This window comes from Drosophila gunungcola, chromosome 3R, assembly GCF_025200985.1.
Source record: "Drosophila gunungcola strain Sukarami chromosome 3R, Dgunungcola_SK_2, whole genome shotgun sequence".
Classification (NCBI taxonomy): domain Eukaryota; kingdom Metazoa; phylum Arthropoda; class Insecta; order Diptera; family Drosophilidae; genus Drosophila; species Drosophila gunungcola.
This window is the reverse complement of record NC_069139.1, coordinates 8,685,140-8,696,051: the sequence shown is the minus strand read 5'-3', so window position 1 is coordinate 8,696,051 and position 10,912 is coordinate 8,685,140. Positions and strand designations below refer to the sequence as shown.

At 39.9% G+C, this 10,912-nt stretch overlaps 1 protein-coding gene across 1 annotated transcript; it reads right to left on the bottom strand.

The window, feature by feature from the left end:
• Positions 1-2,422: 2,422 nt before the first annotated feature.
• LOC128261230 (uncharacterized) lies at positions 2,423-3,048 on the bottom strand. Its single transcript, XM_052994813.1, has 3 exons — positions 2,935-3,048; positions 2,728-2,883; positions 2,423-2,665 (listed from the first exon to the last, which is right to left on the bottom strand). Exons 1-3 carry the CDS (start codon positions 2,960-2,962, stop codon positions 2,547-2,549), a joined length of 303 nt encoding a protein of 100 aa, XP_052850773.1. The 5' UTR covers positions 2,963-3,048; the 3' UTR covers positions 2,423-2,546.
• Positions 3,049-10,912: the final 7,864 nt, after the last annotated feature.

Genomic DNA, 10,912 nt, shown 5'->3' with positions numbered 1-10,912 from the left:
AGCCAAAGCTTTAGGCTTTGCCAATGTAACAACTTGTTTGGGAAATTATTTAAAAGGTTGTAAATTAATTAGTTTATTTTATTATTCTAGAAAATGTAAGAACGATTTCACATTTGATAAAATGTAATCTTAATTTTCGCCCTTGGTGTAGTTTTTAAAAGAATTTTTTAATTTATTTTAAGCGATGTAGTAAAAGTTACGGCCCAGTGCAAACTGTATTCGACCAGGTTGTTGTAAGTTCTCCCTTGCTTTTTGCATTTAAAAACCAGCACAGTGGCGACTCTCGCATATGTGTAAATATTTGAAAACTTACGGCTGACGGCAAAGTATAAAGGGAATTACTTGTGTGTGCGAGTTTCTGGCTTATGTTTAGCCAACGGCTCTGGTTCTGCAGTACAGTATATGTGCCGGGCTGACACTCTGCGATTCCACGGTGCAGACATAATCCTCCGGCTATATATGTCTTCCTGGGCCGCATGTGTGTCGCGATTCCAGCGGTTCCTGTTTCCGTTTCGGAGCCATAATCGCCGATGTCGTCGCATTCGCATTGCCATCGGATGTGGCAGTGTGGCGGTGCTTTGTGGGCGGATGGGTAGATTCGGGTTGTCCCGCTTTCGCAGGTGTTTCTGGCAGTTCTCGCCATGTGTCATGTTAAATCAGCAGTTGCAGCTGGCCAGGATTATGGCTACCCGTTCGACGCATCCGATCGAAAGCAGCAATTAATTAATCTAATTAGAGTGGGCGCCAAGGAATTCTATTCAGTGTGGGCCAGAAAAACAGTTTCGCTAATTTCATTAATTGTTTGCTGGAAGCAAGCAGCCGCATGCCATTTTGCGTACAAGTGGCGCATTTAATTAGACTAATAAAGTAATTCAGGCAGCGAGTGTAAATGAAACAAGCCAGGCGAAAGGAGAACGGAGAACGGAGTTGCTGCCGTAGTTTCCCGCGCAAGCTGCCAATAAAACAGTTATAACGAGTTAGTAGTTGGGCGGAATGGGCGAAAAGTGGGCGGCCATCTCTATATATATAGTATATACCAATTTAATGTATAGGTATCCTAGCTGCTCATTCGTGCCTGGCTCAATAAAATTAAATTATGCTTATGTGTGTGCGTGAGCGTGAGGGTGAGCGTAAGCGCGTTGGTTGAATTTGTTGCAAGTGATAAAGTGATTAGCACTTGGCGCGCCTATGGGTTATGCAACTATATTTTTACCCAGCACAGTACGTGGCCGGTAAATTCCGTAATAATTAATTTCATAAATCAAGCTCAGTGCATATATTTATGCTTATAAATCATGTAATTAACTGGCGCATAGTCACGTGGGGTCGTTTCGAGACCTCGGTCAACATATGGCCACCAACGACCAATGGCCAATGGCCAGTGGAGGCCATGATAAACAAGATATTAACGACTTAATTTACTGCTGCAGCCCGTTTGCCACGGCAAGTGTCTGGTCTGCGTGGCCATAAAGTGCAGGCACGCAACACAAATATAAATGGTTGAATGAATATACATATGTAAAGTGAGCTAACGGATAATGGGGCACCCTTCGGATTCCGACATGCAGGATAATTTTAATAATTTCTAGACTGGCTTAATCGTAATTATAGTTGTCCAAGCAAATCGGGGCAAAGTTTTACAAACAGCTGTCATTAAATGTCTAATAAGGGAATTATAGGATTTTCTTTATTTTTTTTTTACGTAAATAGTAATAGTCAAAAAGTCAAAATAAGTAAAACAGATGACTTTTAAAATTGAAAAAATTTTATTTATATTTTTGAAAGTATGTTAGCCAAAGTGGTCTTAAAAATATAAACGGGTTTGGTCAATGAAAAATATATGTTAGCACTAACATAATTTAACATAACAATAATAAATCTCATTGCCCATAAAAAATGTATAGCTCACAGTCTTTAAACAACTGAACGTAGGGCATTCAACTTTTCGTCTCTTGTGTGAAATTAAAACGCTTAACGGTCGTGCAAATTTGCCCGTTCTGGTATCCCAACTGCTCTGCTTTTGTGTTCGATAACCGACAATTTTTCAATAAACTGCAATAAATGTTCATCCATTTATATGCTTGATGCAATTCCTCTTTATGTTGCTACTGTTGCTATTTGTTTTAAAAGCAAAGGTTGCAAAAAAGCGGGTCATATTAATGGCCGTTCTGCACTGCTGGCCAACCACGAGCTCTCAGCATCCCGCTGCCACAAAGGAACTGCCGTCCTTTTGAAGTTTAATTGCCTGATATGCATAAGTAAAATATTTCATTCACTGGTGAACTATTATGGCAGTTAAAGAGGCTTAACTGGGGTCAGGGTTAAGAAAATTGTTCTTTAATAATATTCCACTTAATTTGCCTGTTTAATATGCTGGAATAATTGCTTTTTATAATGAGGTACCGAAAAAAACTCTAAATCATATGTAACAATAATCTGGCTTGGCTTTATTTGCTGCTAATAATTCATGCTAATTTTACTGTTGAAGTTCCAACAAAACGAATTCTTAACAAATTGTATATATGTAAATTTATTTTGGCTTGCAATTAGGCGAACATTTCAACGGAGTTGTCTATTTTATTTAGCTGTTCTAACAAAACATAGGCCTTGCATTTTTGTACAGTGGATCTGAAGCAATGGCCATAGAATGGCGTCTCTTCAAATTCTACAACAAAATATATGGAATTTGTTACCTAAGTAGTTTATTCAATTTATGCTGTCACTTACTGTATGAGTCCGGTAATTTGCAATTTAACATTTCCATTTCACAGGAGCTCTTGAAACTGGTGTAGCATCGTTGATTATAGCCACAAACTGGACCGTCTACCCAAGCAGAGCACATCGAACAGTTCGCATTGCCCTGCACAGCACCTAAGTATGGTACTGAAAAGGTGGGCTTAGACGGGATCGGGTATCAATATTCTACTAACTTACTTAGGAGAAGCAACCAGTAGACCTCCATTACCGAGTTTTCGCAGGGAATGATCTTGCCCAACCATGAGTTACGGAAAAGATTGGGTGTGTCGAATGGATTTCAGCGAATTTGCATAATCACCGCATGACTCAAGCCGTGGCGAGGCCTTTTACTTTATTGCAAATGAAATTAGAAGGAAATTATAATTGCTGTAGTACCTTTTCTGCTGGAGCAGGAACCGGGAAGGAATGTTGCATGTTGGCTGCCGCCGGCAAGGAAATGAAAACGCCCCCATGTGAGGCAAAAAGCCAACGACCTGGGCAAGGCATAGCAGGAATGGTGCAGGAAAAACAAAAAAAAAAAGAAAATAAACACACCAGAGTCAGAACAGGACACCGCCGGTCGTCCTGCCGCAGAGCAACTATAAAAAGGACTCGTTGCAACTGTGTGTGTGTAACAGAGGCAGACGCATGTTTGTATGTGTGAGTGCGGAGGACGCTCCCAGCTTTTAAGTATAATTTTCGAGATACACAGGACGAGTCTGGAGTCCAGGTGGCAAGTCCTAGACGCTAGACAAAAACGATGTGCACGCCCCCACAAACACACACACATACACACAAACACACGCAGAAGGACTAAACGAGTAGGTGGAGAAAATTTAATATGATTATGTTGAAGTAAATTGCTTGAAACAAATGTTGCATGAGCATCCGCCCACCCAATCTTCAGCACCGGCACCTGTGTATGTTCTATACATGTAAACCTATTTGGCTGTCAGACGTTGATTCGCTCGGCTTGCAGACCTTTAAAAAGCAATTAAGGACAATACGATTTTGCCCTCAAAGGCTTCCAGCTGTCAACGAGTCGAGACCGACTGTTGGTGGTAAGTGCTCCGCTTATTGTGTGGCCAATAAAATACTTTTTCGGCCTGTGTGCTAAACTTGCAATATAAATAATAAATTTCGAATGAGTAAAAAGAACACAAGAGGCAAAACGTATCGTGGTGCTTTTGAAAATTTAATTGAGTTATTCAAAGTATTTCGGACCCCTATATTTGTGAGCACTTTTCCTGGGAAACTGGGTGATAAGTGGCAGCCGGCACAGCATGTGCTACGGCACCAGCCAATATTCACAGGCAGTCAATAGCATCGAGTCACAAATTCCTGCCAACATGCTTGTTGGCCATGCCTCCTTTGGGGCGGATTTGCATGCCACACAAATGGAATTTACGGCAGCGCTTATTGCTACACAAAAATGCACATAAGTTTGCACTTTCACACGGTTTCTCTGTTTTTTTTTTATTTTATATATTTATATGTAGATAAACAAAGAAGATATGCACACCAAAAAAAAAAAATGGGTTAAAACCGGGTCAATTTGATTTCGTTTTAAAAAGGCATAAAAAAAGAAAACTTTCTTTGGCAATCTTGCATAACCTTTTTGTAATTAATTGTATACTTTTAAATTTCTTTTAGTATTTTGAAAATGACACAATAATTAAATAATAAAATCAATCATTCGTTTTTATTACTTTTCTTATAGATTATAAAATATTTAGTTTAATATTTTATTATAAATACCTATATCTACGTCCCGTTTTTAGACGCAACTTTGGAACACGGTCATCTACAAAGATGATTGTTAAATATTTTCACTGCGTTGTCATTATTGATGATATAACCATACTTATTCTAACGAGCATTTCATGTACGTATCTGACGAAGAGTGACGTAGATGAGTTCAAAAAAAGACTGAAATTAAATTCAACGAGCGAAATATGCATCGTTAGAGCCATTATTTTTTCCTCATTTGCATGCAACCAAATAGTGATATGCAATTATTGCAGCCAACCTGTTTGTTGGAAATCGGCATCGTTGCACGGCTACTAATTATCAAATGATGCTCACTCGGAGCTGCAAGTATAGTAGCAGCGGCAACAATGTTGTCAATGTCTGCAATGTGGGATGCCGCAGTCCGCCGATTCCACTGTCAAATCAATTGGCAGGCTTGCCTGGAACCCGCCAACATCCCTCTGTCAATGATAATTAAATTGCACATTGAATTTTAATGCAATTCAATTAAAATATAAAATTTGTTTCAATTGGATCACTGAAGCGGTTTGCCTTCGCCCGGCTGGGGGCCACGTAATTAAATTAATCAACGATGCTTTCACTCATTACTACCGATGCTGCCAATGTCTGTCTATCTGCTGCCAACAAATGAAACAATTCGGCTATATATTGCTCATGAGTTATTCATTGATATATTGACTGCGTTTTCGGCTTTAAATTCCAAGGCAATGACAGCAGAAAAAACTGTAACAAGATTTGTGTGAGTGAGTTATTTTAAAATTCTGTTGAAAAAGGTTAGGTACTTACAACAAAGATAATTATTTCTACGGAAACCACATATGGCTGCTACAAATAATTTCTGTTAATCAATTCAAATTTATATTTACTTTGTTTATTTTTTTTGTTATTTTATTATTATTGGTATTTTTTATTATAACATAAATGACATAATGGATAATTTGTTATATATTTTTAATTTGCAATTTTGGTATTGGTTTTTATTGAGCTGTAAATAAATACATGAAAAAAATTTGCAATGCAATAAAACTATGTTATAAACAGGCATATTTTTTGATTAAATAATATGTTAACTGGTAAACAGTTGTAACTTTTGTTCTTTTACTGCTACTGGTTTTAAGTTTTAATGCTCTTACGCAAACTAACGTTTATGACTCGTTTGTAGAATAAATTAATATTTAAACGGGCTTTTAGAGTGTGGGATAAGCCCGAATGACTCAAAGCTTCGCCTTTACTCATTTGATTGACTCTTCCTGTCCCAGACCATTTGCTTTCCGGAATTCATTTGTTTTTTTTTTTTTTACCGGTTAGCCGCAACTGCAATTGAATGTACAAAACCGAAAGCCAAACAGAAATTTCTGATTCTGTCTGCGGCTTTGCCTAATCGAAATTAGCTTTGGCCTCAAATAGGCGGTGGCAATTAGCCATCGCCGTTGGCGGTGGGATTGTGGGTGTTGGTGGTGGTGGTGGTGTTGGTGGTGCAGGGACGAGGATGACTGATGTCACATTCAATTGAGAGCAAAGCCCGACATCCATTAAGCCAGTGTCACAGTGTAGCCCTTTTTATTTTTTTGACGATGGTGGAGCTGCACAAAAGCGAAACAAAATAATTTAAAGCCTGGCCGGGAACACAGCACTCACTGTGGGGAGCAGCAAAAAACAATTATCTTCGCACTAAAGCCAGTTACAGGCTGCGCAGATTGATTGACACAAGGCTGACAGGCATTGCAGCTCCTGACATGAACAGGATCAGCCCGGGAGCACTGAGTCCTGCCAGCAGCCATCCCATCGCTGTGCTCTTGTTTTGTAATCTGCTTAAATGTAAAGTTAACAATTTCGCCCATTTGGTCAAGGCAAAACAAAATGCAAAACATTCACAGCCAGTGCAGAAGAAAACTTTTCCGGGAATGAATTAGTGTATGCATGGGATGCTGTTTTTGTGCCAGCTCTGGGGAAAATGCATTCGAGTGGAGGAAGGGTCGAGAGGGCTAGTCATTTTGGGACTAGTGCCACTTTGGCAAACCCTAGGTTATTGAGGTCAATGGTTGGGCCCAGAGACACACACGTAGAACACTTGAAAGCCATCTACCACGGGGCGTATGAGCAATGTGTGCTCAGCAGTTGAATGTAGGTGGCGAACACCACCAAGTCGTTGCGGGCTGTTAATTTGATTTCTTGTCAAAGCAAACGGCAGGTGCCAGCCACCTGAAGACAGCAGAATCCAAGGCGTCTTGCCGCACTTTTGACTTTCTCTGGTTTGCCGTTGACGTGACAATTTCACACGCATCGCACACAGTCGCGTTTGCCCAACATAAATAAACAATGGCTGACAGGAGACACGAGCACGTCCTTGAGGTCCTGTCGCATCGAAGCGTTAAATGGTTAACTCATCTCGTTTAGGCGCCTTAAAGAGGCAGCCAAATAAAGCGTTCAGCAAGATGGTTTCACTACTCGCAAGTTTCCCAAAAGGCACTCCCAAAGTGCACTGGTTAATTATGCAAATTGCAGTATTAAATACATAATTAAATAGCTCGGCCATTGCATTTGCATACTCACTGACCCCGAACCCCGAGCCCCAACCCGAGTCCGAGCCCGAACGCCACAATCCGCTGGCCAATGATGGCAGCTTAAGTCTTCCGCTTACAAAACCGCGCAGCGCTTCATGAATTTCAAGCGAAATGACAGGCGGGCATGGGGGCTAGCAGCTTCATAAAAATGGCCAAAGCGCATTAAAATCGTGAGCGCATAAAAAGAATATTTTAAGCTAACAAAAATGGCCGCAAAATGGGGGGCGGCAGAGAGTTTGTCGAAAAGAATGGCCGCTTAAGCTAAAACGCTTTCCCAAAATGGCCGGCAGAAAAGCGAATGATAAGCGCTGTTTTTTATGAAGCCGCCGGAGCGAGCAGTGCATGCATAAAGCTACCGAATGGTGACACATTTCAATTGGCAGTCGCCGAAAAAAGGGCCAAGACGAGGCTTAAATGCTCTACAACGGCCAAAAAACAAAAGTTTTAAATGGATGAACCCGTGAATTTTTGAAAATAAAATTTATTCAATATAAAAAATTATTAAGTTCTTTTTTTTATCATTTGAGTCAAATGTAACAAAAAATGTACATTAAGTTATTTATAATTCGCCGCGAATTAAGCCCCAGACTTTTAAGCGTTTTAAAAGTTGTTGATGTTTTACTTATTTTTATCTTAAGTCATTTTTCGGAAAGTTGAAAATCATTATAAAAATAGTTGAAAATCGAACTAAATTTGAAATGCAGATAAAATAAAAATACAAACATAAATATATTAAACTAGGCTATTTTTTAAGTTTATATTATAAGTAAGAATTTATTATAAGTAAGAAGCTCAGAAGTCAAAAATTGATTTATTTCAAAAATGGAAAAAAGTCAATCCAACATTAAAACCCATAGTTATATTGCATGTAAATAGAGAATAATATATCACTGCGAAATTGGTTTTAAAAGTTCGGAGAAAATCTAGAAAGTATGCAAGGACTTTTTTCAAAAGTTAAGCCTAGTACCCTAAAATAAAGGAGCAGCAAACTAACGAAATCTGGAACAACTTAGCCATGGCACTAGCACCTGGTTTTTTTTTTCTCTTGGGGCATAAATCGCTTGGTCTAGTGCGGGGATAAAAATCAACACCGAAGAGCTACGCTTTTTAGCCTCGCCACTATTGAAAGCTTCCTGCACACACACGCGCACATGCATGGCTGTGAAATTGACAATATTTCACTGGCAAAAGCCGAATTTAGTTGCAGTTTGGCATCCGTTTTGGCCCATTGAACTTTGCCGTTGATTGCGGCAGCCCCAATAAAAATAAAACAAGCTAGGTTTTCAGTTGTTCCAGGGCTCTTTAAAAGCTGGATAAAAGGAGCAGCCTTTAAGATGGGAAAAAATAAAGCGCAGCCAGGCGTGTAAAATGTTATCGCAACATCAAATTTCATACATCATAAAACATATTGGCTTAGAAAGTAACAATTTTGATTGCGGTAAGACGGAACACAGAAAAAGGAGCCCTTCGGAGCAAGCAGGCGTGTCAGGCAATGAGGCGAGATCCTTGGGACAGAACAGGCTCCCAAGGACCAAGAACCTTAAGCGGCTTTTGGGCTGGGTTGCTGCCTGGTTCCTTTTTTTTCCCGCCCGTTTGTCTGCTTATCGCCGTCAAAGGATCTGTGGCAGGCTTCATGGCGCCCTTAAGTGGGCCATTTCAGGGCCATCGTGACGCTTTCATGCGGTAGTTTCATATGGGTCTAAATTCGCTCAGACAACGCAATGACTTTATAAATAGCTGCCAGCCATAGGGCTCCACCACCCTCATCCTTTTTTCAATTCCAAGGCTGCTGCTAATCATCGAATCGGTCTGGTCTCTGGCAAACTTTTCACTTTCCCAAACTTTTGCTGAAAGTCATGAGCAAACGGGGATTGAACAACTTTCGCCCCGCGAAACCGGAAGCGATCGTCTTCGCTGAGTCGGGCACTTCATTACTAGACTGACGTTGGCCGAAAGTTACGGGGCAACAGATGCCACTCCCGCGCAGTCTCAGGTATAAATCAGTGAGGAAAACGAGAAAGTGAGTGTGCGGGCCATGTATGCAATTAATTTTGGCCCAGTGCGTGGTAACCTGGTGGTAACCTGGTAACTGCAGTCAGTAGAAAATAGTTCAAAAGTTCCGAGCACCGACAACAATCGGGTCGACAACCTGCCATGCGAAAAGTGGCAAAACGGGAGGGCATGGGTATCCTTGCCCAACCACAGCATTGTCTGCCCGCATTGTTGTCAACATTTTTGTCGTTATCCTTTTGTCTGGCTGCAAACGTGGCCAAGTGTGGCTCACACACAGTCGCACACCCGTTGGCATAGAAACAACGCACTGCAACTTCTGCTCAGACACATTCACTTTTACGTCACTCAAATGGCTTGTGTGTCACCTACAGCTACGGTCAAAATTATATTGCAATAGATCAAAGCATGAAAGATAACTCTGTTCAATTAATTATTGGCTAAAAACACTTAGTCGTTATTAATTGTACAAAACAAATTTAGTGGCTGCATGCTGTCAAATGTATGTAAATATGTGTTTAAGTCTTGCATTTCCCTTGCATCTTTTAACTCAATTAATGAATATTTAATAATCTGACAAAGTTAAATGCTTATCTTAGCTTAAACTGCTTATACTTATTCATAGTCTGGCATATACAAACTAAACTGTACAATTAAAACAGACAATTGCAATTATTATTAAACTTAAGGGTAGAATGAATAAAACTATTTTAAAAAAAATTTAACAATAAAACATATTTTTTCTGTTTAACTTATTAAATAGGAAATCATTAAGAAAAATTGTAGTGTACTAAAATCGCAACTTATTTAAAAACAATAGATATTTGCATTTTCAATTAAATTAAAAGGGGTAAAAAAACGAAACTGTTTTAAAAATATTCAATTCAAAAATAAACATAATTTTTTCTCTTCAATAAAAAAACTAAGAATCTAAGAAATTGTTAATTGGCAATTCATTCAGAGAAAGTTTCTTCTTTTTAGTTGCTTAAATATTTTCTGTTCGTTAGGGTTTTAAGTTCTGAATAATTTAAAAATATTTCTTAAATCTTTGCTGGCAGGTAAGATATGATTTATCTATAATTTTGACCGTCATTGTGCACGGTTTATGAGGCGCACTGCTCAGCTGAGCTGGTTGTTCATTTGAATATTTCATCTGGCTTTGAGGCTGCACTTACTTTCGTTGCTCGTTCCGGGTGCACTTTAAGCAAGCTCCTTGCCAGTGTTTATGTCACCGGAAGTTAAGTTTTCACATGCGGTTAACGTCGCCTGGAGAGGCAACCCGCACCGAGCCGTCCTCCATTTTTGACCCATTTGCCACGGAAGAAGACTGAATACAGAAGACGGGGCAAACTCCGGGGTTTCTGTTTGGGGTTCCTGTCTGTGGCTCTGCATCTGCCAGCCAGTTTCAGGCAGTTTCAGCCAGGCATCTGAGGCCTGTCGGCTGCATAAATGTGAATGCAAATGCGGGACACACACTCCTTTACCTAGCTTATATATTGTGTAAATATGAAAAGTACTTAGTGCAACAATGCCGGATTATAGTTAAATTTATTAGCTAGTGTGTGCAGCTGGCTTCCACATTTCCTCCCACTTGGCTCATCCTTCAGGCCATATCTCACTCTTGTTTGCAGAGTTTTGGTGGAAGTACATTTTCTTGACTGACTTTGCTGCTAATTAGTTTTGCAACTTGTGCACTGGGTCGGATGCTGCTCCTCCGCGTCGTCCTTTCGCCTTTCTCGTTTCTGCTGTCTTTTGCTTTTAGCTCAGCCAAGTGATAAGTGATAAGAGCTCTAGCCAAATTCAATTTGCAGTGCAGCCACAAAATGTTGTTT

Bases quoted from the DNA above. Each gene is read 5' to 3' on its own strand.
- LOC128261230 (XM_052994813.1), bottom strand. From the start codon at position 2,962: ATGGAGGTCTACTGGTTGCTTCTCCTAA. The intron at 2,884-2,934 runs GTAAGTTAGTAG...CCACCTTTTCAG, and splicing joins CTACTGGTTGCTTCTCCTAA to TACCATACTTAGGTGCTGTG. The intron at 2,666-2,727 runs GTAAGTGACAGC...ATTTTGTTGTAG, and splicing joins CAAATTACCGGACTCATACA to AATTTGAAGAGACGCCATTC.